The sequence below is a fragment of the Zalophus californianus genome, chromosome 4 (assembly GCF_009762305.2).
Source record: "Zalophus californianus isolate mZalCal1 chromosome 4, mZalCal1.pri.v2, whole genome shotgun sequence".
Lineage (NCBI taxonomy): Eukaryota > Metazoa > Chordata > Mammalia > Carnivora > Otariidae > Zalophus > Zalophus californianus.
In genome coordinates, this window is record NC_045598.1 from 16,545,508 (window position 1) to 16,570,600 (window position 25,093).

Consider the following 25,093-nt stretch of genomic DNA (forward strand, 5'->3'; position numbering starts at 1 on the left):
GTTCCTTTTCCCCCCTTGGATTTTAATTTTTTTCTCTAGATTTGCAGGAATTTCTTATATCTTCTAGGTATTAATTCCGTGTTGCCTTTAACTTTGTGCAATATTATCTCCTGAATTTACCCTTTGTCCATTGTCTGTTAATCATGTCTTTGATAGAAACCTTTACTATCACTGCAGATTTACCATCCCCTCCCCTTTTTTTTGGCATTTGGGGCATTGTTTAAGAAGTTTCCCTACCCTTGCTTCAAAGATACCTTCTGGCATTTTCTACTGTTAGCCTTTATAGATTTACCTTTCACGTTTGTGTCTTCCTCATATGGTCTGTAATAGTGAGCTCTGTTCTGTGTTTTTCTTCTTCACTGTGTGAGTCTCTGTGCCTTGGGTTGTGAAAGTACTCTGGTTTTTTTCTGTTGCAGGTCAAAGACCAGTTTTTATGTTAATTTCTCAGCTCAGGATTCCTGTATGATACAAATTTGCATTCCTGCACTTGCCTCTGTCTAGCATAGGCCTGCATTTTAGATTTCTTATGGGTGCTTTTTCCTCTTCTTAAGGCCTATATAATTAACAACTTTTATTGCTGCTTCCGAGCCAGTGAGCAGAGATTTTTTAAGACTGCATATCAAGGAAGGATAGGTATTTGAGCCTCTGGGCTTTGTGCAAGGGTCTCAGCTTCAACTTGCCCACCTTCTACCTGCCTGAAGCTGTATTTCTAGTCTCCATGTGAGGATTAATGCTTTCTCCTCCAAGCCCAGGGCCTGTATTGGTGTTTGAAACCCCTGTGGGCCACCATGGTCTCAACACCCACTTAATGTACCAGTTTTGATTTTGATGTCTCTTTCATTTTAGGTGCCTGAGGATTTCTTTCTTTCTTTTTTTTTTTTAAATCTTGACTATATATTTTAAAAGCATGTTTTAAGATGTTTTATCCAGCATTTCTGTATAAAGTGGGAGAAAAGGTCCATTTACATCAGCTTGGCGTGCATTTTGCCAAAAGTTTGCTCTTCAATTAGTTATTCCTATTAATCTTAGTAAAATTTCACCTTTTAACATTGCCAACTTACATTCATTAAGTAGCCCTTGATCACCCTTGAAAGTTTTCTGCCTTGCCTATCTCCGTTCTCCCTTTATTGCAAGTTTATAACCATGTTTTTAATATCTGTGTATTGATAAGCCACATAATTCAGTTCACTTTTTTTGAACCTTGCTCAGTTGCTTATTCTGCTACAGTTATTCTATTATTTTCCCATCTAATTTATTTTTCTTAAAGATTTTATTTATTTCAGAGAGAGAGAGGGAGTACACGAAAGCATGAGCCAGGGGAGGGACAGAGGGAGAAGCAGACTCCCTCTGAGCAGGGAGCTCAGCTCGATGTGGGGCTCGATGCAGGGCTTGCTGTGGGGCTGGATCCCAGGACCCTGGGATCATGACCTGAGACAAAGCCAGCCACTTAACTGAGTGAGCCACTCAGGCGCCCCCCCATCTAATTTATTTATTAACAAAAATATGAAATAGTTCTGACTACAAGGTTCTGTAGTGAATGCTCAAAATACCTACCTCTGGATCATTGCTAGTTCTTTTTTTTTTTTTTAATCTGATGAAAGCTGTAGATGACTTCCCCAGAAAAATGATCAAAAAACATCTTAAGTAAGTTCGTCCTGAAAATATAATCCCAATCACTTGTTTCGTATTAATAAGAATATTTTAAAAGATCTAATAATATGTCCAGTAAGTGTTTTGATTTATTGAATTCATAAGACCTGTGGTTTCTCTTAGGGGGGAAAAAATCACATTCTACTGATATAATTCATTCTTTAGAAAAACCTTAGTGTCTAATAGTTTATACTTTTTGTTATTTGCAAGTTGAATTCTTGTTCTGAAATTTTCCTCAGTTATTAAAATAAGTTAATTTACAAATTTTAAGAATTATCTTCTTTTTAAAAAAGATAGTCCGTACTTTTGCCTGTTTTAAATCTTACAGAATCTGTTTTGTTTTCCACCAGTACCAGGAGATAGGAATTCCAGTCCTGCCCCTGCTGCTGCTACTAGTATAGCAAGTTGGGTGCTCCTAGGCTGCAGTTGATTTGTTTTTAAAAAACATGCATTTTTATAATGCAGGTATTAAGACAAATTGTACTCAAACAGTAGGGCTAGATGTTTTTAAATATATTCTGAGTAAACTAAAAATATTATAGAAATTCATAAATGTTCCATAATATCAAATATCATGGTATAGATAGGGCTTGGGGTGATTAGAACTGAAAACTTTACATTCATTTTATGAAGTCTTATAAATAAGTGAACTTTATTTTTTAGAGCAGTTTTAGGTTTACAGCAAAATTGGAAGTACAGAGTACAGTGGAGGGTTCCCCACACCCACATAGCCTCCCCCACTATCCCACAACGCAGTTTGTTACAATCAGTGAACCTACATTGATGTATCATTATCACTCAAAGTCCATTGTTTTCATTAGGGTACACTTTTGGCATTGTACATTCTATGAATTTTGACAAATATATAATACATGAATCCACCATTGTGATGTCATAAAGAATTATTGCACTGCCCTAAAAATCCTCTGTTCCTCACCTATTTATCCCTGCCTGCCTTCAGCCAGTGACAACCACTGATCTTTTGACTGTCTCCATCGTTTTGCCTTTTCTAGAATGTCATATAGTTGGATTCATTCAGTATTTAGCCTTTTCAGATTGGCTTCTTTCACTGAGCAATATGCATTTACCTTTCTTCCATGTCATTCTATGGCTTATTAGCTCGTTTCCTTTTAGTGTAGAATAATATTCTATTATCTGGATGTACCACAGTTTATCCATTTACCTACTAAAAGACATTTGGATTGCTTCCAAGTTTTGGCAATTATTAGTAGAGCTGCTATAAATATCTGTGTGCATGTTTTTGTGTAGACCGTTCATTTGGGTAAATATCAAGAGCACAATTGTTGGAGCATATGGTAAGGATATGTTTAGTTTTATAAGCTGCTAATCTGTCTTCCAAAGCAGCTGTACCATTTTGCATTCTCATTAGCAATAAATAGGGGTTCCTGTTACTATAAATCCTCACTGCATTTGGTATTGTCAGTGTTGTGGATTTTGGCCATTGTAATAGTTTGCTTTAATTTGCAATTCTCTTATGACATATGTTGAACATTTTTTATACTTGTTTTTTATACTTGCTATCTGTATCTCTTGGTGAGATGTTTGTTAAGGTTTGGTACATTTTTTAATCAGGTTGTTTGTTTTCTTATTGTTGAGTTTTAAGGGTTCTTTGTATATTTTGGATAGTAGTCCTTTAATAGAGGTGTCTTTTGCAAATATTTTATCCCAGTCTGTGGCTTGTTTTCTCCTTTTGTTGACATTACCTTTCATAGAACAAACGTTTTTTAAAATTTTAATGAAATCTAGCTTATCGGTTATTTTGTTTAGGGATCATGCCTTTGGTGTAGTATCTAAAAAGTCATCACTGTACTCAAGTTCATTTCCGTTTTCTCCTATGTTATTTTCTAGGAGTTTTATAATTTTACATTTCACATTTAGGTCTGTGATCCATTTTGAGTTAAATTTGTGAAGGTTTTGAGGTCTGTGTCTAGATTCGTTTTTTTACATGTGGATGTCCAGTTGTTCCAGCACCATTTGTTGAAATATTATCTTTGCTGCATTGTATTGTCTTTGCTTCTTTGTCAAAGATTAGTTGACTATTTTTGTGAGCTAATTTATCTATTCTTTCACCAATACCACATTGTCTTGGTTACTATAGCTTTGTAGTAAAGCTCATCTTAAAGTTGAATGGTGTCAGTCCTCCAACTTTGTTACTCTCCTTCAATAGTGAGTTGGCTAATCTGCCTCTCCATATACACTTTAGAAACAGTTTGTCAATATCCACAAAATAACTTGCTGGGATTTTGATTAGGATTGTGTTGAATCTATAAGTCAAGTTGGGAAAAGTTGAAATTTTGACAGTACTGAGTCTTCCTGTCCATGAACATGGAACATCTCACCATTTACTTAGCTTTTCTTTGATATCTCTCATCAGAGTTTTGTAGTTTTTCTCATATAACTCTTGTACATATTTTGTTAGACTTATCCATAATTATTTTTTATATTTCATTTTTAGGTGCTAATTAAATACTAATTTTTAAAAGATTTATTTATTTATTAGAGAGAGTGTGCACGCAAGCGTGAGCATGTGATGGGGACGGGCAGAGGGAGAGAAAAATCTTAAGCAGACTTCACACTCAGCACAGAGCCCAGTGCGGGGCTCAGTCTTATGACCCTGAGATCATGACCTGAGCTGAAGCCAAGAGTTGGATGCTTAACTGTGCCACCCAGGCGCCCCTTAAATGGTAATGTTTTAATTTCAAGTTCCAGTTCATTGCTGATATATAGGAAAGTGATTAATCTTTGTATATTTACCTTGTACCCTGCAATCTCGCTATAATTGCTTATTAGGGTTTTTTTGTTGTTGATTCTTTTGGATTTTCTACATAGACAAACGTATCATCTGTGAACAAAGACTGTCTTATTCCTTTCTTCCTAACCTATATTCCTTTTATTTCCTTTTCTTGTGTCATTAATTAGCTAGAACTTCCAGTATAATGTTGCAAAGCAGTGATGAGAGGGAACATCCTTACCTTATTACTGATTTTAGCAAGAAAGCTTCAGGTTTCTCTCTATTAACTATAACATTAACTTGGTTTTTTTGTAGATGTTCTTCATCAAATGGAAGAAGTTTCTCTCTATTCCTAGTTTGCTGAGAGTTTTTTTTTTTTTTAGTATAAATGCCTTTTGGATTTTGTCAAGTACTTTTTCTGCATCTGTTGATAATATAATGTGATTTTTCTTTTTCTTTAGCCTGTTGATGTGATGGATTACATTTATTGATTTTCAGATGTTGAACCAGCCTCGGGTACCTGGGGTAAATCCCACTTGGTCATGGTTTATCATTCTTTGTATACATTGTTGGATTTGATTTGCTGATATTTTGTTGAGGATGTCTGTATCTTGGTTCATGAGAGATGTTGGTCTGTAGGTTTTTTTTTTTTTCTTATAATGTCTCTGGTTTTGGTGGTAGTATAATTTGGCTTCATAGAGTGAGTTAGAAGTATTCTCTTTGCTTCTGTCTTCTGGAAGAGACCGTAGATACTTGGTGTAATTTCTTAAATGTTTGGTAGAATTCACTAGTGAACCATCTGGGCCTGGTGCTTCCAGTATTGGAAAGTTATTAATTGTTGATTCAATATCTTTGATAGATTTAGGTCTTTTCAGATTGTCTATTCTTGTGTGAGTTTTGGTGGATTATGTCTTTCAGAGAATTGATCCCTTTCATCAGAGTTCTCAAACTGTGGGCATAAAGTTGCTCATAATATTTCTTTATTATCCTTTTATTGTGTGTGAAATCTATAGTAATGTCCCATTTTTCATTTCTGTTATGAATAGTTTGTGCTCTCTCTCTCTTTTTTTTTTTCGTAGTTAGCCTAGCTAGAAGCATATTGATTTTATTGATCTTTTCAAAGAACCAGTTTTTGGTTTTATTGATTTTTCTTTATTCATTTACTCTTTTCAATTTCATTTATTTTTTGGCTAATTATTTTTTTCCTACTGTTTAATTGGATTTATTTTGTTCTTCTTGTTCTTATATCCCATGATGGAAGCTTAGATTATTGGTTTTAGATCTTTCTTCTTTTCTAATATATGCATTCAATGCTATAGATATTCCTCTAAGCACTGCTTTTGCTGCATCCCACAAATTTTGATAAGTTTTATTTACATTTTCATTTAGTTTAGAACATATATATTTTTAAATTTCTACATCTAACATGGGGCTCAAACTCCTAACCCCGAAATTAAGAGTCTCATACTCCACTGACTGAGCCAGCCAGGCATCCCCTAGTTTCGAATATTTTTAAATTCCTCTTGAGATTTCTTCCTTGACCCATGTGTTATGTAGAAGAATATGTGTTTAATCTCCACACATTTGGGATTTTCCAGCTATCTTTTTGTCATTTTTTTTTTTTAAGATTTTATTTACTTGAGAGCGAGAGCATGAGCAGGGGTAGGAGCAGAGGGAGAGGGATAAGCAGATTCCTTGCTGAGTGGGGAGCGTGACACAGGGCTCAGTGCCAGGATCCTGAGATTATGACCTGAGCCGAAGTCAGACGCTTAACCAACTGAGCCACCCAGGCACCCTGTCATTGATTTTGAGTTTAATTCCATTGTTGTCTGAGAGCAGAGATTGTATGGTTTCTTTTTTTTTTTTTTTAATTTGTTAAGGGTATTTTTTGGCCCAGAATTGGTCTATCTTGGTACTGTTCCATGTGATCTTGAGAAGAATGTGTAATCTGCTGCTGTTAGATGAAGTAGTCTATAGATGCCCATTATATCCAGTTGACTTCCACTATGTTCTTATTGATGTTCTGCCTGCTAGGTCTGTCCATTTCTGATAAAGGGATGTTTAAAGTCTCCAATTATAATAGTAGATTCACCTAATTCTTTTTGCAGCTCTTTCAGTTTGCCTTCCTTGTTTTGATACTCTGTTGTTAGGCAAATGCACATGAGAGATTATGTTTTCTTGAAGTATTGACCCCTTTTTGATTATATAATGCCCCTCTTTATCCCTGATAGCTTTGCTTATTTTGAAGTCTGTTCTGTCTGAAATTAATATAGCTACCCGTTTTCTTTTTTTTTTTAAAGATTTTATTTATTTATTTGAGAGAGAGAGAATGAGAGATAGAGAGCACGAGAGGGAAGAGGGTCAGAGGGAGAAGCAGACTCCCCGCTGAGCAGGGAGCCCGATGTGGGACTCGATCCCGGGACTCCAGGATCATGACTTGAGCCAAAGGCAGTTGCTTAACCAACTGAGCCACCCAGGCGCCCTACCCATTTTCTTTTGATTAGTATTATCATGATATATCTTTCTCTATTCATTTGCTTTATTTATTTTTATTTTTTTTAAAGATTTATTCATTTATTTTAGAGGTGGGGGGAGGGGCAGAGGGAGAGAGAGTTCCAAACAGACTCCGTGCTGAGCACAGAGCGCAAGGCAGGACTTGATCCCATGATCCCAAGACCACAACCTGAGCTGAAACCATGAGTTGGATGCTCAACTGACTCGCCACCCAAGCACCCCTGCATTTACTTTAAATCTATATGTGTCTTTATATTTGAAATGGGTTTCTTGTAGACAACATAGAGTTGGGTCCTGTTTTTTGTTTTTGTCTATTCTGACATTTGCTTTTTAAAAGGTGTATTTAGACCATTGATGTTTAAAGTGATTATTGGTAATGTTGGATTTATATCTGCCATATTTGTTAATGTTGTTTATATGTTGCCCTTGTTCTTTGTTCCTATTTTTGTCTTCCACATTTTTTCATTCTTTTGTGGTTTTAGTTGAGCCTTTGACATGATTCCATTTTCACTTCTTTCTTAACATATCATTTGTATTTCTTTTCAAACTTTTTTAGTGGTTGCCCTGTAGTTTGCAGTATACATTTATAACTAATCCAAGTCCACTTTCAAATGACACTGTCCTACTTCACTGGTAGTACAAATACCTTATACTAATAAAATAATCCTAATTCTTCCTCCCATTCCTTGTATCATTGCTGTTATTCATTTCACTTATGTATACATAAGTATATCTAAACATAAGCAAGCATAATCAAATAAATTGTTGCTGTTATTTTGAACAGTTACATGTTATATCAATTAAGAATTAAAAAATAAATTTTTATTTTACCTTTACCTATTCATTCTCCAGTGCTTTTCATTTTTTAATGCAGATTCAAATTTCTATACTTTATGATTTTCCTTCTCTCTGAAAAACTTCTTTAGTGTTTCTTGCAAGGCGGGTCTAATGGCAACCAAGTCACTCAGTTTTGCTTGTCTGAGAAAGTCTTCCCTTTCACTTTTGAAGGATAATTTTGCAAGGTACAGAATTCTAGGTTGGTTGGGCTTTTTTTTTTTTTTTTTCCCTTCTCAACACTTCAATTATTTTATTCTACTCTCTTCCTACTTGCATGGTTTCTGAGGAGAAATCAGACGTGATTCTTATCTTTGCTCCTCTCGAGGTAAAGTGGGTTTTTTTTTCCTCTGACTTTTTCTGAGTTTTTTTTTTTTAAAGCTTTCATTTTTTTTGCAGTTTGAATATGATACGCCTAAGTGTAAGATTTTGGCATTTATTGTGCTTGGTGTTCTCTGAGCATCCAAGACATGCGGTTTGGTGTCTAACATTAATGGGGAAATGCTCAGTCATTATTGCTTCAAATATTGCTTCTGTTCCTTTCTCTTTCATCTCCATCAGATATCCCCATTTGCACAGATGTTTTACCTTTTGTAGTTGTCCCACAGTTCTTGGATATTCTGTTCTGATTATATCCTCAAATTCAGAGATTCTTTCCTAAGCTTTTCTCAGTCTACTAATGAGCACATCAAAGGCATTCTTAATTTATGTTTTTGACTTACAGCATTTTTTTCATTTTTTTCATTTCCATCTCTCTTCCATTGTTCATCTGTTCTTGCATGTTGTCTGCTTTTTTCCATTAATGCCCTTAGCATTACAGTTTTTAAAAATTCCTGGTCTGATAATTCCTGATGTATCTGACTGTGGTTCTGATACTTGTTCAGTCTCTTCAGACTGTGTTTTTGCCTTTTAGTATGTCTCATATTTTTTTCTTGAAAGGTAGACATAAAGTACTGGGTAAAAGGAATTGTGGTAAATAAGCGTATAGTGATGGGATGGTAAGATGTAGGGGAGGAAGTGTTTTATAGACCGATGATTGGGTCTCAGTCTCTTGGTGAGCCTGTGCCACAGGACTATGAACTTCACTGAAGTTTTTCAGTTCATCCCCTCCCACCCCTAGTGCAGGATGGCTAGAAGTGGGCTGAAAAGTATTTCTCTTCCCCCAGTTAGGTTGGAATCTGGTAAAATAGTTTCTCCTGAAGCTAGGCCTTGTTAAGAACAGAGTGCTCTGGCATATTTCAAAATGGTTAGTTCTCCCCTCCTCCTTCCAGAAGCAGGAGGGAATTTTTCGCCTGTATTCACCCCTTAGAGCTCCCAGAGGTAAAACTCACAAAATTATGACTTGGTCCCTCTGGAGTTTTTAACTCAGACTTGTCCACCCTGAGCCTCCAGCAATTTGTCAATTTCAGTTTTTGTTTTCCTTTCCTGGTACGAGTTCCCATGGATGTATCTGTTGGTGGGTTTCTGCTCTGAGAAGTTATGATTCTATCTGCCTTTTTCTCCAGTTTGGGGGGGAGCAGTTTTGCCCTGTGACCTCAGTTCTCTGACAGATCTAAAAAGAGTTGTTGATCTTTCCATTTGTTTAGCTTTTTACTGTTGTCAGGATGGAATGATGACTTCCTAAGCTTCTTACGGGCCAGACCAGAAACCAGAACTTGGAAATAGTTTTATTTTTATTTTTTTTAAAAGATTTTATTTATTTATTTGAAAGAGAGAAAGAGAGCACACAAGCATGAGTGGGGGAAGGAGCAGAGGGAGAGGGACAAGCAGATTCAGTGCTGAGCACGGAGCCAGACATCGGCTCCATCCTATGACCCTGAGATCATGACCCAAGCCAAAATCAAGAGTTGGACGCTGAACCAACTGAGCTGCCCAGGCACCCCTATTTTTATTTTGATCTTTCAGCTTCAAATGTGGGAAAATGAAATAGTGGTGGAAGGGAAAGGGGATCACCCACAATCTTGCTAACAAAGAAGGCAGCCAGTGTTATTTTGACGTTTGGCTTTCTACCCTTTTGTCAGTGTATTTTCTTTTCTTTATACAAGTGAGATTATAGGATTTGGCTATCATCATAAGATCCTCAAACCCAAAACTGAACCACATGTCTTCTTCCCAAGACTATTTTCTTGTGTTATCTGGATCATCTCAGCATCCAGTCCCACTCAACCAGACCAGGACCTGGGAGCGGTCTCTCTCTTCCCTCACATCCACTCAGACTTTAAATCATGACAGTTACATGTTCTAAATATTTTTGGCTGTCTCTTTCTCTCTCTTCTCTTGCCCCTTCTGTGGGTCAAAGTCCTCATTGATTTTTCTCTGAACTCCTGCAATAATAGAGCCTGTCTCTAGCATTATCCCCCTCAATTCTGTGCAGATGTCACTTAGATGATCCATTTAAGATGCATCTTTGACCATGTGACTTCCCTGCTTAAAGCCTTTCAAACCCTTCAGTGGCTCCTCGTTGCCTTTCGGATAAATCCAAGCTCCTAAGCATGGCCCATGTATCTCTCTGTGGCCACAAGCCCTGCCTGCCAGCTTTAGCTCCTGATACCCCCTGTCCCCTGCTTATGTTGCAGGATCACTGAATTCCTTCCAGTCCCCCCTGCACCCCTTCCTTCCCTCCACTGGAGATGTTTTCTTGTCTGCACGCCTCATGCAGGCTCCTTGCCCGGAGCGCCTATTGTCTCACTCCCTTCACCTCACCAGGGCCTACTCATTTATTCCGGCAGCTCAGCTCCTCCTCCAGACCTTACTCTGACTGCTCCACACGCCTTTTCCCTAAGCTGGGTTTCTGGGTGCAAATCTCTGCCATTACATCTCCTTCCATTCATTTATTCATTACACCAGCTAATCAACAACATTTGTGTGAGGCAGAATTTTAAGCACTGGGATATAGCAGATGATTTTTAAAAAAGTTCCTTCCCTAATGGAGTTTACATTCCAGTGAAGGGAGATACATGATAATAAGTAAAATATAATATATGTCAGTAGGTGATAATGCTGTGATGATAAATAGAGTAAGAGGGATGGAATGTTCTAAGGTTGGAGAGGAGGCTGCTATTTAAAGGACCTGGTCAGGGGAGCCCTCAGTAGTGATGTGGCCTTAGAGCAGAGACCTGCTGGAAGGGAGAGTGAGCCATGCACACGTGTGGAGACACCTATAGATGAACACGTACAGACTGTTCCATGATCGGTAAGGAAGGCAGTGGGCTTAGGGCCGAATGGGTAAGGGGGAGGGCGGTAGAAGGTGGCATAGAGAGTAAATGCCAGCCAGCTTATGAGGGGGGTGTAGGCCATTAGAAGAACTTTGGCTTTTTGCGTTTACTCTGAGACCAGAAGCCAGGGAGGCTTCTGTGCAAAGAAGGGACAAGCTCTGGCTGCATGCCAAAAAGAGCCCTATGACTCCTGGATTGAGGTAGGGTGGCGTAGGGGTGGGGCTAGAAAGGGGCAGGGGTGTGGAGACCAGTTAGAGGAGATTGCTGCAATAGGCCAGATCCAAGGTGATGGAGGCTTAGACTGAAGGAAGAGCCCAGAGCCAGGGGAGGCAGCAGGAAGTGATTGGATTTGGGGTGTATTTTGAAGGTAGAGCCAACAGGACTTATAAAGCATTGGATAAGGAGTATAAGAAAAACTCTGGAGTCAAGGATGACTTCTGGGTTTTGGTCTGAACAACTAGAAAGACAAAATTGCTGTGGAGTAGGAAGATTGCAGGAGAGTTTTGGATGTAAGTTTAAGCCACCCATCAGGCCTCTGATCGGAGATGCTGAACAGGTAGCTGGAGGTGTGCATCTGGACTCCAGAGGAGAGGCCCGAGCTCAGGATGTCAGCCTGCAAGCTGTCAGCATTCGGTGACATTTCAAAGGTGTGGAATCAGATGAGACAGAAGACGAAAGGAGAGATGACTGAGTCCTGGAGCATTCCAAACTGTAAAGGCCAACATGACGCAGAGGACCCAGCAAAGGGTGCTGGGAAGGCGTGGTTCGGGAGGTCATGGGAGAAGCAGAGAGAGCAGGAGCAAGCGAAACATGTGTTTGAAGCGGGAGGGAGTGATGACCTGCGTGCGTGTTGCAGATAAGTCCAATGAGATGAGGACATTGTGTTGCAGATCTGTTTATATAGTTGCCTCCTTCCGTTGGCTGAGAATTCACTGGAGGCAGGAACGCATCCAGCAATGTATTACCTACAGCCCTGAGGTGAGTGATACACAAATGCCATTTAACGGCTCCTTTGCCTTAGGCTGGTTGTCTCAGTACCTCTAAGCTTCAGTCTCATCTGTAAAATGGGGAAGGTACGGTATCTTTCCCATTGAGTCATCATGAGGATCCAGTGAGACTGTCCAGATGAAGCACAAAGCATAATCCCTTTCACAGCATTACGCCCGTGACTGCTCTCGTCAGCATTATTAATCTAGCGTCCCTGGCGCAGCGCCCCTCCTGTTGAGCAACATTGGGCGAATGCATGTGTGAGTTGACTGTTTGTTTGAATATTTCATTCAAGGTCTTTCCCTGTGTGCTTGTGATGTATTAACATAGCACTTTTGGGGTTTCTCTAGGAGACAGCACTGATCCTCACAGAGTGGGTTCTGGAAGAAGAGAGGGCGAGAAGTCTTCAGGGGCAGAGCGGAGGCGATGGAGCTCCCCAACTATAGCCGGCAGCTGCTGCAGCAGCTCTACACTCTGTGCAAGGAGCAGCAGTTCTGTGACTGCACCATTTCCATCGGTGCCATTTACTTCAGGGCCCACAAGCTCGTCCTGGCTGCGGCCAGCCTCCTGTTCAAAACCCTGCTGGACAACACAGACACCATCTCCATCGATGCGTCTGTCGTGAGCCCCGAGGAGTTTGCCCTCTTGTTAGAAATGATGTACACTGGCAAACTACCCGTGGGCAAGCACAACTTCTCCAAAATCATCTCTCTGGCCGACAGCCTCCAGATGTTTGATGTGGCCGTTAGTTGTAAAAATCTTCTCACCAGCCTTGTGAACTGCTCTGTTCAGGGTCAGGTGGTGAGGGATGTCTCCGTACCATCCTCAGAGGCATTCAGGAAGGAACCGGAGAAGCCTGAAGTAGAAATCCTTGCCTCTGAGGGCGCTGCAGAGTCTCGTCCTTCCCTGGAGGCTTCTGCCCCTCTAGCGGGCCCTGTGAAAGCCGAGACTGAGGACGCACGAGAGATGAGTATGGGGCCTTCCAGTGCCCAGGAGATGCAGGGGAACACAGACACCTCGGTGGAGACTCCTCGTCCATCTGAAGTTTGTTCCTCCTCTCCTGCTGTACAAGCCTTTAGAGAGGCAAAGGGGGCAAGCACACAGCCAGGTAATCTTCGTTTAATAGTTCTTTTATAATCTGTCCTTCTATTGTCAATTACTACATCCAGTGATCTTTATGAATTTTTTTTGTTTCAATGATAAATTTACCAAAAACCACTGCTAGATAGGAAACCAAAATCCAGTCCAATCCAACACAGAATCCAAAGCAAAACTCCCACTGGGGCATTCTTCTTCTTTTTTTTTAAGATTTTATTTTTTTTCAGTCATCTCTGTACCCAACATGGAGCTCGAACCCATAACCCTGAGATCATGCGTCGCATGCTCTCCCAGCTGAGCCAGCCTGCCCCCCAAGGGGGCATTCTTCTTTTTTTAAAGTGTCTGTGTTTTTGAGTGATGGAACGCTGAGGATGAGCTACAGAGCAGAAAAGCAATGCTAAAATAACAATGTACCAGGGGTGTTTTTGTTTTGAGACAGAGAGAAAGAAAAAGAGAGCGAGTGGGGAGGGGCAGAGTGAGATGGGGAGAGAGAATCCCAGGCAGGCTCTGTGTCCAGTGCGGAGCCTGACTCAGGGCTTGGTCTCATGATCCTGAGATCACAACCTGAGCTGAAATCAAGAGTCGAATGCTTAACCTACTGAGTCACCTTAAGTGCCCCCGATATACCGGTTTTGTTGCTTACCCATTATTCTAACCAGGATGAGGGCGGCACAGAGGAGGAAGCTGGTAGGGACACTGTTTTCTGTTACCCACGACTGATGTGCTAGGTGTCAGTTATAAATGCAGCATACGACCTAAAGGTTGTCAGCTTAAACTTTTAAAAATCATCTCAAATAATGAATCACTGATATATTTTTTTTTATTCTGTTTTGTACTCAGAGTATGAGAGGAAACACCATCAGCTGAATTTTCTTCTGGAGAATGAAAGTGTCTTCTCTGATGCACTCTTGGTAACCCAGGATGTTTTAAAAAGACTAGAAGAGTGTTCGGAAATTAAAGGTGCAGAGGAGGAGGTAAGTACCGTTTTATTTGTTTGCGGATGTAGTGTTCTCTCGATACCAGACCAGCTTCCCATACGGGGCAGAACTCTGAAAATGCAAAATACTCCAGGGTCTTTGTTTTTTCAAACTTTAATTTTTTTTAAAGATTTTATTTATTTATTTGTCAGAGAGAGAAAGAGAGCACAAGCAGGGGGAGCGGCAGGCAGAGGGAGAAGCAGGCTCCCCGCCGAGCAAGGAGCCCCATGCAGGACTCGATCCCAGGACGCTGGGATCATGACCTGAGCCAAAGGCAGACACTTAACTGACTGAGCCACCCAGGCATCCCTCAAACTTTAATTTTTTTTGACATTTGTTTTCTAAAGGGCAGTCTTGCAAAAGTACTAGGCAAGATGCTTTCAAAACTAAGTTATATTCTGATCACCAGGCTTACAACCAGTTTTGATCCAGGATACGTAACTGATCATACCGTTTCCTCCTGATTAATCAAGGATAAAATGAGGCAGAAAGTAGTCATGGATAACCCCAAATCAAGACTGAATGATAAAAACCAGAGCAGAACAATAAGAAATACTCAAAACAAGGTACGAAATGGACTTAATGTAAACCTTATATAGTAAATTGCATCCAATGTTTAAGAATACAGTGGCCATTTTATGACATAAAACCACTAGTGGTGAACATTTATTGAATACTTACCTTGCTATGCTTGGCACACATGTTATCACATTTAGTTCTCACAAAAAATCACCCGGGTGGGTACTATTTTACTGTTTTTTAAATGGTTTCAGGTATATAACCTGGCCAAGGCCGCAGAGCTTGTAGGACTGAGCAAGAATTCAAACTCAAGCATTCTGACTTTAGAGCGGTTCCCTTGCACACTGGGTTTTACTGCCAGTAGGGGAAAATGATACATGTATGTCATGTATGTAGAAGTGTTTAGGAACGGCCCAACAACTGCCCAGTGGTTATCAAGCTCTTATTTCTTAAATAACTGGCCTTTTCTTTCTTTCAGTCTCTCAGTGAGACGCATCCCCACCAGTGGGCTTCCTCACTACCTGACTCCCCATCCCTTGAACGTCCACAGCCACTTTAGGACTCCTCTTGCTTTGCCTTTCCCCCAGCCATGCGTCCCGTGCTGAGCGGGGCTTGGCAGAGCTGGTGGGCACTGTCCCTGCAGGCTTGCTCATCTGCGTGGCGGGAGGCTTCCCATGTCGCTGTAGGCAATTGCATGTCTGTTAGTTACCTTCATCCAAGCAGTGAATGCCTTTCTGCTATATAAGTATTTCCCAGATTCATAGCAAGTTACTTTAAAACAACAACAATTCAAGGTCAGGTATTTCTTTTAACCATGGTTAATTGACAGCTGACTGTAAATTACTTTCTTGAAAGAACAGCTTTTCATAACACTGTGTTAACCCCAGTGACTCTGTTAGGGAGGTGATAAGTTGTAAAACCTTGATATTCTTTGTACCGATAATACTGAAGGACATTATGGTTTTATATTTTTGCACGTGGATGTTCTCTGTTCAAGCTATCGTTTTTGTTACAAGTTTGTTACCTGGATGGCTTAGAGACACACCTCTTCATTTTCCCTCTTGGGACTTCCTCTCTACTTAATTCCGGTGCCTGAGGAGCAGCAGCATAGATCAGCAGTACTCAGATTATTAGGGTTGCCTGGATACTCACTTGAACTGTGTGTTAAGCATTTTTTTTTCTAATGCTGATACCTAAAAGTGTCTGGCTAATAACAAGTGCTCAAGAAAGTTTTGCTGTACATGGTTTCATCCAACATTTTTTTTCCCCTCCCAATTCTTGTCCTAATCTTTTGGTGACAATAACATTAGTAGTACTTAGAAAGAACACTGATTCACTGTTGGGGTCATTATAGGCTTATTTTATTTCTTCCTCGGTTTTAGAGGTCAGAGTAAGAGCTCTACAAATCACTTGGTGGTAGTATTTAAAACTGATTCTGTTATATTCCATAATAAGCCTTTCAGCTGCAGAAAGAAAAAGAGAAAAAAATATTTGAAGAGCATAAGATTCCATTAAATAAAATACATAGAGTTGGTAAAGTACTGCTTTGTACTTAGGCCCTGTGCTTCTCTTTCTCTTTTTAACTTTCTTTTAGATCAGTTTATTAAGGTAGGTTACTTACAGTGAGCTGTATGTATTTAAAGTGTGCAGTTTGATAAGCTTTAAAATCTGACGCCATTGCCACAAGCAAGATACTGAACATATCCATCACCCCTGAGTTTCCTTATGCCCTTAGTAATCCCTCCTCCTACCCCTTTCGACCTGCCCATCTCCAGGTGACACTGACCTGCGCTCTGTCTGTGGATGAATTTGCATTTTCTAGAGTATTATATATAAAGGGAGTCATACAGTCTATATTCTTTTTGGTCCGGCTTCTTGCATTCAGCATAATTCTTCTGAGGTTTATCTATGTTGTTGCATATTTATTCCTTTTTATGCCTGAGCAGAGTTCCATTGTGTGGATATACAGTTAGTTATTCAGCTCTACCATTTGCTAGTGTTGTGACCTCGAACAACTTAATCCCTGTAAGCCTTAATTTCCTAATTTGTAAAATGGGAATGTTGTCACCTATATCACAGGATCATTGTGAAATTAATAAAGATTATTGATGGAAAACTCACATTAAAATGCCAGGCCCAGAGAAGGAGCTCAATTGGTGCTGACTGCTATTGTTTGTTTATACGTTAACTTTGTATTTTTAGACTTAGCTGACCTTGAAAACCCCCTTTTTACTTAATGCCTTATAATATCCTAGTGCCATGGTCATTTGCTCTGACACATGAGATGGATTGCTGTTACTTTAAGCTTAATTTGTAAGTCATGCTTTCAAACAGGGACCATTACCCATTTGGAAGTACCTTCCTGAACTGCAGGTATAGTGTCTGGTACAAAGCCATCAGTCTCTAGAACAGTGGTTCAGTGTATATAAAAATCATCTGGTGCACTTGTTAAAATGTACATCTCATTTCCAGAGAGTCTGATTCTTAGGTTGTGGTAGAGCTTGGGGATCTACATCTTTAACAAGCTCCCCGTGTTTCTGTTTTGGTATCAATAGACCACATTTCTGAGAAGCACTGCTAGAGAAGTTCATGGCTTGCACAGTTCTTAGTGTATGATGGCAGATGTCACAGTGTCTGTGCTGACACCTCAGTGTTTTGAGGGGCCACCGAGTACACATTTTTCCCAAGTGTTATTCTTTGCTTACCCCTTGATTCAGCAAATATTTACTGAGCAGCTGGTGTGTGCCAGGCATTGAGCTGGTTGCTAGGAAAATACATATAAATAAAACTGGATCCCTATCCCTATAGAGTGTCTTGACAGCAGAGAAATCCTGCCACATATGTAATTATTTTTTTGGAGTCACCAAACTATGGGAATCCCCAAAAGGCCTCAGTACTGAAAGCATTTGCAAACTGTTCACTTGAAATATCAGTCTGCGTTTCAGCTCCAATTGTAAAGGCTGGGGGTTTGTTGTTTTTCTGTTTAAAGAGTTTTAGCTCCCAAGGAGCTTTGAATGCTTTTTGTTGTTGTTATTTGGTTAATCGGCATAACATTAAAAAGACAGCTTAACGTTAAAAATGATCTGTGCTTAGATGTGAAATTTGGAGGCTTGTGAAGGCCTCTGAGTGTTCTGGTTGAGATGGACCAGCCTGTTCCTTTTCTGAAACACAGACACAAGGTGTGCACCTGGCCTGGACTGCCCCAGGTTTCAGGAGGATGCCACGAACTAATTAGTGTCCTGCTTATTTTATTTCCTGAGATAAATGATGAAAGGTGGCAAAGCCATTCCCTGAACAGTGATTGCAGCAACATGGGACGAGGCTGGGCTGCTTGGATTGTGTGAAACCAAAGCCAGAACTGATTAAGGAGAAATCTCTTGGGTGCTGGGATGGGAAAGTGGCTTCTGCCCATCTTTATCTCGGTGTACTAGCCCTACCCATTAGAGAAAGCAGATACTGACCTAACAGGCTTTCTGGCTGAGCTGAGCAAATCCTGTGTTTAAAGGCAAGCTCATAATTTTTTTTAGCTTTTATGCAGGAACTTTTAATTGTCTTCTTTCTTTATTCCTAGCCATGTTCCTGCTTTTAATTAATTGTGTATATAGCAAAGCGAATCTTTGACTAGAATAAGAAGATAACTTCTACTATTGATTTCCTTGCTGTTTGATCCACTTTTCACCTAAAGTTCTAGAACGACTCCCAAAGCTTAAGGCCTAGTAGCTTTTTTTTCTCTTTCAGCTTTGTTTCAAAGGCAAACAAGTCTCCTCTCCTATGTGAATCTGATGTTTTCAACCGTGTCACTACTTTGGAGATTTGTCACGAAGTGCATGTCTGTGTTTTTTGGACTGTGTTCACTGAGAGTGTAGGGTTCATTTTACGGGTCAATGAGAAATGGAAGTAAGTTGTTGTTTTGCCATATCTTCTCTCTAATTATGAAGTCTAAGATAATGTAGCCATTGATAGAAAGGCTATTGGTTTTATGGCAAGGGAATATGGCAAGGTATTCATTCGGTTAAACAAATATTTATGAAGCATCTACTGTGTACCAGTCTGTATACAAGTCACTGGGACCAGGAGGAATGGTACAGATTGTCTAGATATGACCCATTGGGTTCAACGTGATGTTGACTCTATAAGTCCAGGAGAATGCAGTGTAAATGGATTTGGTTACACTCAAAATCTAGGGGTGGGAACTGGTGAAAGGGGTGCTGAGTCACTGGAATAAGCTCGGGGTTTCTTCCCTGGTACTCTGCTTACTGGCCACGCAACCTCAGGCAAATTACTTCACCTCTCTCTCATTTAAGTAGTTGTGGTAATAATGCCTCCGAGGACTGATGTGAGGAGTTAAGTATATGACATACGCACAGTGTCTGGGATTATGTTGAGCTCTTGTGGGTCTATGTCATGAGTGCCATCATCTGGCCCTTGGCATTCAGGGGAGACATGGGTGAGTAAGAACACAGCATAACTCAAACAAATCCAAAGGCAGTAGGCAGACAGTTGGGAAAATAAGTAAATTCAATTAAAAGACCTTAGTGTAAGGCAAAGCTTAAATTTTAAAAGGAAAAGAAACTGTCCCATCTTTAAGTATATTGGCCTATAGTTCATTCATAAATCAAAGTATGTTGATTACATGTGTGACCATAATTTGGTATGAATTTATTGAAGTACCTTTAAGAATCAAAGGAATTCCAAATGTTTGCTTAAAGAGCAAAACTCTGTTTTGGGCTCATGTCTTAAGAGTTCTGTTACATGGTAGCAGTCGGTGAACCTCAGTCTGCCACAATATGGGACGCCCTCTGTTTAGGCAGATATGCTACTTCAGAAAAGGGCTCACTGCACGGAGGAGCCCCAGGCAGTTTAGGGAGCTGATGGAGTAACAGTTAAAACGCTGGCTCTGGTGCCAGGCCTCCAGTAGGTTCTGGAAGAAAGAGCAAAGAGCAGGGCTGTCCAGGCAGCTGACTGCTCCCTCTGGCCCTTTCATCGTCTCACCCCTGCTCCTCTTCCCAGATGGTCACACCCTAGCGTCACTGCTGAGCAATGAAGTTAACAAATGTTTTAATTTCACTGCTGAGCAGTTCTGCAGAGGAGGATACAGCAGAGAGGATAATGAGAAGTGCATCAGATGCCACCATTGATGAGAGCGCCTCTTCCCCACCGGCTCAAATGATAATGCCAGACAAATTGGATACTGAGATTCAGAGAGCTTCAGGTGAAAGCACACTGGCCTAGGAGAGACGACGACTAAATGCTCTATCAGTTAAGATGCATTGAAGAAAAGGAGGAAGGAAAGGAGAAATAAAGAGAGAAAAACATGTTTACTGAGGGCATAGGCATTGAGAGGGTATGTATTAGGTATCTATTGCCGAATAACAAATTACTCTTTAACATTTAGCAGTTTAAAAGAACACACACTTATTACCTCACCATTTCTGTGGGTCAGGTATCTAGGCATCCTTCGCTGAGTCCCTGGCTCAAGGTCCAAGACAAGGCTGCAGACAGCTCAGGGCTCAGTGGAGCAGGGTAGGGGTGGGGTGGGGATGGGGAGTGTCTCCTTCTAAGTGCACTCATGTGACTGTTGGCAGGGTTCTGAAGATTCACTTCCAAGCTCACTCACTGACTGTTGGCCAGAGACATCCGTTCCCTGCCACGTGGGCCTCTCTGTAGGGCAGCTCACAACATGGCAGCTTGCCTCCAGAGCGAAGGCAGAGAGTGCCCACATGGACGAGAGGGAAGTCATGGTGACTGAGCCTCAGAAGTGCCCTCCATTACTTATGCCATATGCTTTTCCTTGGAAGCACACATCAGGTTCAGCCCAAGGGCATGAATACCTGGTGGCAGGGATGTTAGGAACCATCTCGAGGCTGCCTACCACAGGTCCCTACTGCTGTCAGGGAAAAGGCATTCCTTAAAGAGATTTTAGGGTGACTAAAAAGAGCATGGAAGGTTGAGTAAATGTGACTGAAAGCGAGTAAGCATTCAGCTGAGTTGGTATTTCATTTGTTTATTATTTTCAAAATGGAGACAAGATGAGTTACTCAGGTTCATGGAAGTTACTTAATTTAGTTAATGTGTATTCCAAAACTGGGCTTTATCTGAATTTACTTTTGTATATGACTAAAAATCACAGGAGCCTTTTTTTTTTTTTTTTAAGTTTAACTTGGCTTTATATGTTCATTCTGTGATCAGGAAGCAAGCTTAAGCAAAAGCCAAGAAACACAGTCTAACTTTAACTTGTTCATAATTTCTGTTTATTTGGGGGGAGGAGAGAAAGATAAAAATCTCTCTAAACAAAAATTTTAAACCTATAATTACTACCAGAATTTATAATAACTGTCTAGCTGAACTTTGCAAGTATAGATATTCATGAGATCCTTTCATGGTGTGTGTGTGTGTGTGTGTGTGTGTGTGGTGTATGTGCAGAAAACCATAACTTTTTGCTTTCTTGTGAGGAAACTCTTCTTTTATGGTATTGACACTAAAAAACATCAAAGGTTGTAGTTTTGCCAAGTAGAAATATAAAGGCTATGCACATAAAATTAACTTTTGGTTCCAGATTTTTTAAAAATAAATTTATTATTGCTAAAATAGAAATATTAACCCTTCCTTCCAGTTGGCCTTCCTCCTGCTAATTTTGTTTATTTCACCACTGGAGTTGCTGATATTTTAGTACTCCAGGGTTAGAAGAGTCCAGATGGTGGCATGTGGTGCCAAGACCTCTGGAGGATAAGGCATTTCTAGTAGAAACTGTGTGGCTCCAGATTTAAACAGAAAGCTTAGCATTAGGGAGCTAGTTTTCAGGGTTATCGGCCTAGAGGTGTTATGAAAGCTGTATATGTAAGAGCTTTTCCAAAGGGAGATCATACAGGAGAAAAAATAGAGTTGGGATCAATTTTCGGTACTGCTTATGGTTAGGGATTTGGAAGGAGAATCAGTGAGGAAGGCCGAGTAGGAGGGATCAGAAAGGTGGGTGCTTATCCATCCTGAATGCTTCAGTGTTCTGAAGTCAGAAGAGCTGTGACGCAGAAGCCATCGTAATGCCAAATACCATGAAAGGCCAAAGAGGCGGGGATCAAATTGTTGAGGGCCTCACTCGCCAAATCCAAGGAGCGTGGGGTTCTCATGGCTGGCTGATCTCTCTTTCCGGTTACTTGTGTCCACAGACTATAATGGGATGTCTTGAGGGTGAAGAAGGACACTCGGCATTCCAGAGAATCCTGGATAAAGTAAGAGACGAGAGCCTGGATGTTCAGACTGTCGTGTCGCTCTTGAAGCTGTACCAAGATTCCGATCCCGCAGTAAAGGCAGCACTGTTAGACAGAAAGCCGGAAGATGTCGATGTGGTGCGGCCAAAAGGTAGGAGAAGACCCCATCCACCTGGGTGGCTTGAGTTTTATTCTGGGAAGGTGCTGTCAAGTTTGCTCTGGTGATGACATTTCCTCGGCGGCTTAGTTATCATTAAGTGATTTTCACATCAGTTCTACACAGAATTCCAGAAGCTGCCTGTTAAATATATACAAGCTAAATTTGAGTCTCCGTTCCTGTCCCCTAGTTAACTAGTCTGACACCTTGAAGTTGGAGAAGATCATCAGTGTTCTCCTGCCCTTCACAAGCCACACATCCCAGGCGATGTTTTGAGTGCCCAGGGTGAACTGGTTTGCCGGCAGCACTGATGGCTAAAGTTTCTCTCATTTGGGTTAGGTACAAAGCGGTGGCCTTGCCAACCGGAAGTTAACCTCTGCCTGGCTCTGCAGCTTTGTGTTTCGACAGATAAATGAAACATTTTTCCTTTCATAGAGTTTAAACAGAATAATAAAGTATTTTCCTCTCCAGAAAGAGATTCTGCATTTGGGTGCTCAAAATAGGCTGAGAATCACTTTACTATTCTGTTAGATCTCTCTTGACAAACCGTGCTGTCATTTTCTTCAAATTGACTAGCTTCTCCTGTGCGTCTCTCACACTCTCTCTTCCCCCAGGGAGCACAGAGGAGGGAAAGACCTTGTCTGCTCTGTTACTAGAACACAAAGAGGACCTGATCCAGTGTGTCACACAGCTGAGACCTATCCTGGAGTTTCTGGAAACAGCCAAGGAGGAATTCCTGACTGGCACTGAAAAAAGGGTAACTGTGGTGTTGAGCATCCCTTCCTCCCTCCTGAGTTTATGTAGCACTTTTTTTAACCTCTTTTGTGGCCCATAGCACTTTTTCCCTTGCAGTGTTTTTGTACCTACTGCATAGTAAGCACCTAGAAGTTCACATTCTTGAACCGTGTCTCTTTGTACCCTTGGCAGCAGCTGGCTGAGGGGCTTGCACGTCATGTCGTATGATGAAATGTTTAGATACGTGGATGGGGTGGGGATAGTCCTGCTCTGACTCGATGAGTTGTTAATGTAAAACAGTTGCCCCAGGAGTGAAAACGTTTAGGCACATTTGTAATTATAATTTTGACACTTTTCTTCTTTACAGAAATGATACACTGTTCACCTGTAGGAAAAATTGGGGAAACAAGCAAAAAGAAAAAAAATTAAAATCCCTCACCATCTCAGCACTCCAAGATGATCACTGCTGACGTTTTAGAGCATGTGCTCCCACTTTTTCTCATTTGAGTCATCCTGGGATAGGCTTATACAGAATGACTTTGGGTTTTTTATTTAATGTATTGTGAATATATTTCCATACTATAATATGGACTTTGGTAACTGCATTGTATTTTGTTTAATGAACATACCATAATTCGTTAGTTGTTTGTTGTTGCACATTTGTTTCCAACTTTCTGCCATAATAAATGATGTAGAGAACATCCTTGCACACAAATCTTTGCATACTTCTCAAACTGTTTCCTTCAAGTAATTTCTAAGAAGTGGAATTTTGGAATAGAGAGTATAAAATTTTTCAAGTGTTTGCTATATATTGCCAAATTGCCCTTCAGAAAGGTTGTACCAGTTTACTCTCCCACCAGCAGCTACTAAAATCCTCATGAAACTGCTGTCATGACTTCTCAAGTCAACTAGATAACTGTGTTTGTTGGTGTTACTGATTTCAACTTTGTGCTAAAAATATTTTATATCTGGAAGGAAGGAATAGGGACAGAGAACTTCTGTGGCATCAGTTCTTAAAGCTGGGAAGTGGCTTACATGTTTGGGAGAGAAAATGTTTAGAAAGCAGTGGTAGAATGGATCAGTAGTAAAGACTTTTTCTCAGTGGTCATAAATTGTAGTTTTTTCACATAAAATGGGAACAATCCTTAATCTCAAAATTAGACTTCATAAATTATGTGTTCCCAAAATTATAACTCCTTTGAATTTCTTAGAGAAAGATATTATACAAAATAAGATTAAGCCCCTGGTTTCTCCTTAGGCTTAAGACGAATGTAATTTCAGGCACTCAGTTTAAGTAAGTTGCTTATAGCTCTAGAAGTACCTGATTCCCTATTTAGGGATTTCATTCGATTACTCATTCAAACCTTTTCCTTATTAGCTAAATTGAATGTGTCCTTTGAACTGTTTCATTATCTCGGTAAAACAGCATTTATAGGAAGAGCCCAGACTCAGCCTCATTCTCTGCACCAAGACAGACCACACTGTCATTTTCCTCTGTCACTTTCAGTTTACTTGACAGAAAGGACTGAAGCAGAAGAACTTAAATTAGTTATAAATCACAAAAACACCTCTTAGAATTGGGGTTCTACTAGAGCTTCATTAAGCTACTTCTTCTCGTGAAAATTGAAGCGAAACAATAAAGCAGGACCGTAGAGGTGAATGTTGATCGAATGGCCACAGTGTGTGGGCATCACATGGAACATGCACTCGGGCCTTTTAGAACTCTCTTCTGTTGCGCAATGATGCTAATCAAGGCACCACGGCCCCTATGTATACATACCCTGGGTTCTATAAGAAATGGTAAATAGAAATGTCTTTACTTCAGGATTGGAAACAGATACAAAAACAGTAATTACGACAGTTGTTAACTTACTGCTTACCGTGTGCTGAGCGGTGTGCTGAGGACCTTTTAAACATTACTAAATTCTACCCTCACATCAACTTTATGAAGTCACGGATATTACCCTCATTTTAAAGATGAGGAAACAGACACTTAGGAAGGTGAAGCAGCTCACCCAAAGATACAGCTGCTGGGCATCCATACTGGAGCTCAGACTTGGAAACACGGCATGTTCTCTTAACCACTGTGCCTACAGCTGCCTAAGGGTATCAATACCAACTGTCATTTAAAGATCACGTATGTCTTAGACGTTATGTCAGGCTCTGCAAATAGCAACTTCAGAAACTCCTAATAACAAGTGTGCAAGAGTTGGTATTATTCTCTTCTTTCACAGATGAGGAAGATAAGGTTCAAAGAATGAAAGCACTCACTGAAGGTCACACTGGCTGTACATTTTAGGACTGGGGTTCCTACTAGGCTTGTCTGGCTTTTTAAAGGCCCTACCCACTCTGGACAGTATCTGGCTGCCTCATTATATATCAGGTCATTGCTTAGGAACTAAGAGCACCGAAATCAGCATGGTTTTTAGATACAGGTGCTCTAATTTTAA

General features: G+C 40.4%; 1 protein-coding gene across 6 annotated transcripts in view; it reads left to right on the top strand.

Annotated features, from left to right (window-relative positions):
- ZBTB40 (zinc finger and BTB domain containing 40) overlaps window positions 1-25,093 on the top strand; it is a 74,225-nt gene that overhangs the window by 25,973 nt on the left and 23,159 nt on the right. For 3 of the 6 annotated variants that reach the window (XM_027609095.2, XM_027609070.2, XM_027609086.2), the window contains exons 2-6: window positions 12,303-13,060; window positions 13,891-14,024; window positions 14,501-14,593; window positions 21,710-21,902; window positions 22,523-22,665. In XM_027609095.2, the coding sequence (XP_027464896.1) occupies window positions 12,379-13,060; window positions 13,891-14,024; window positions 14,501-14,593; window positions 21,710-21,902; window positions 22,523-22,665 (1,245 nt within the window). In that variant the 5' untranslated portion in view covers window positions 12,303-12,378. Of the gene's footprint in view, window positions 1-11,243; window positions 12,213-12,302; window positions 13,061-13,890; window positions 14,025-14,500; window positions 14,594-21,709; window positions 21,903-22,522; window positions 22,666-25,093 lie in introns of those variants that run through there. The other 3 variants (XM_027609110.2, XM_027609102.2, XM_027609076.2) reach the window with 2 other exon arrangements.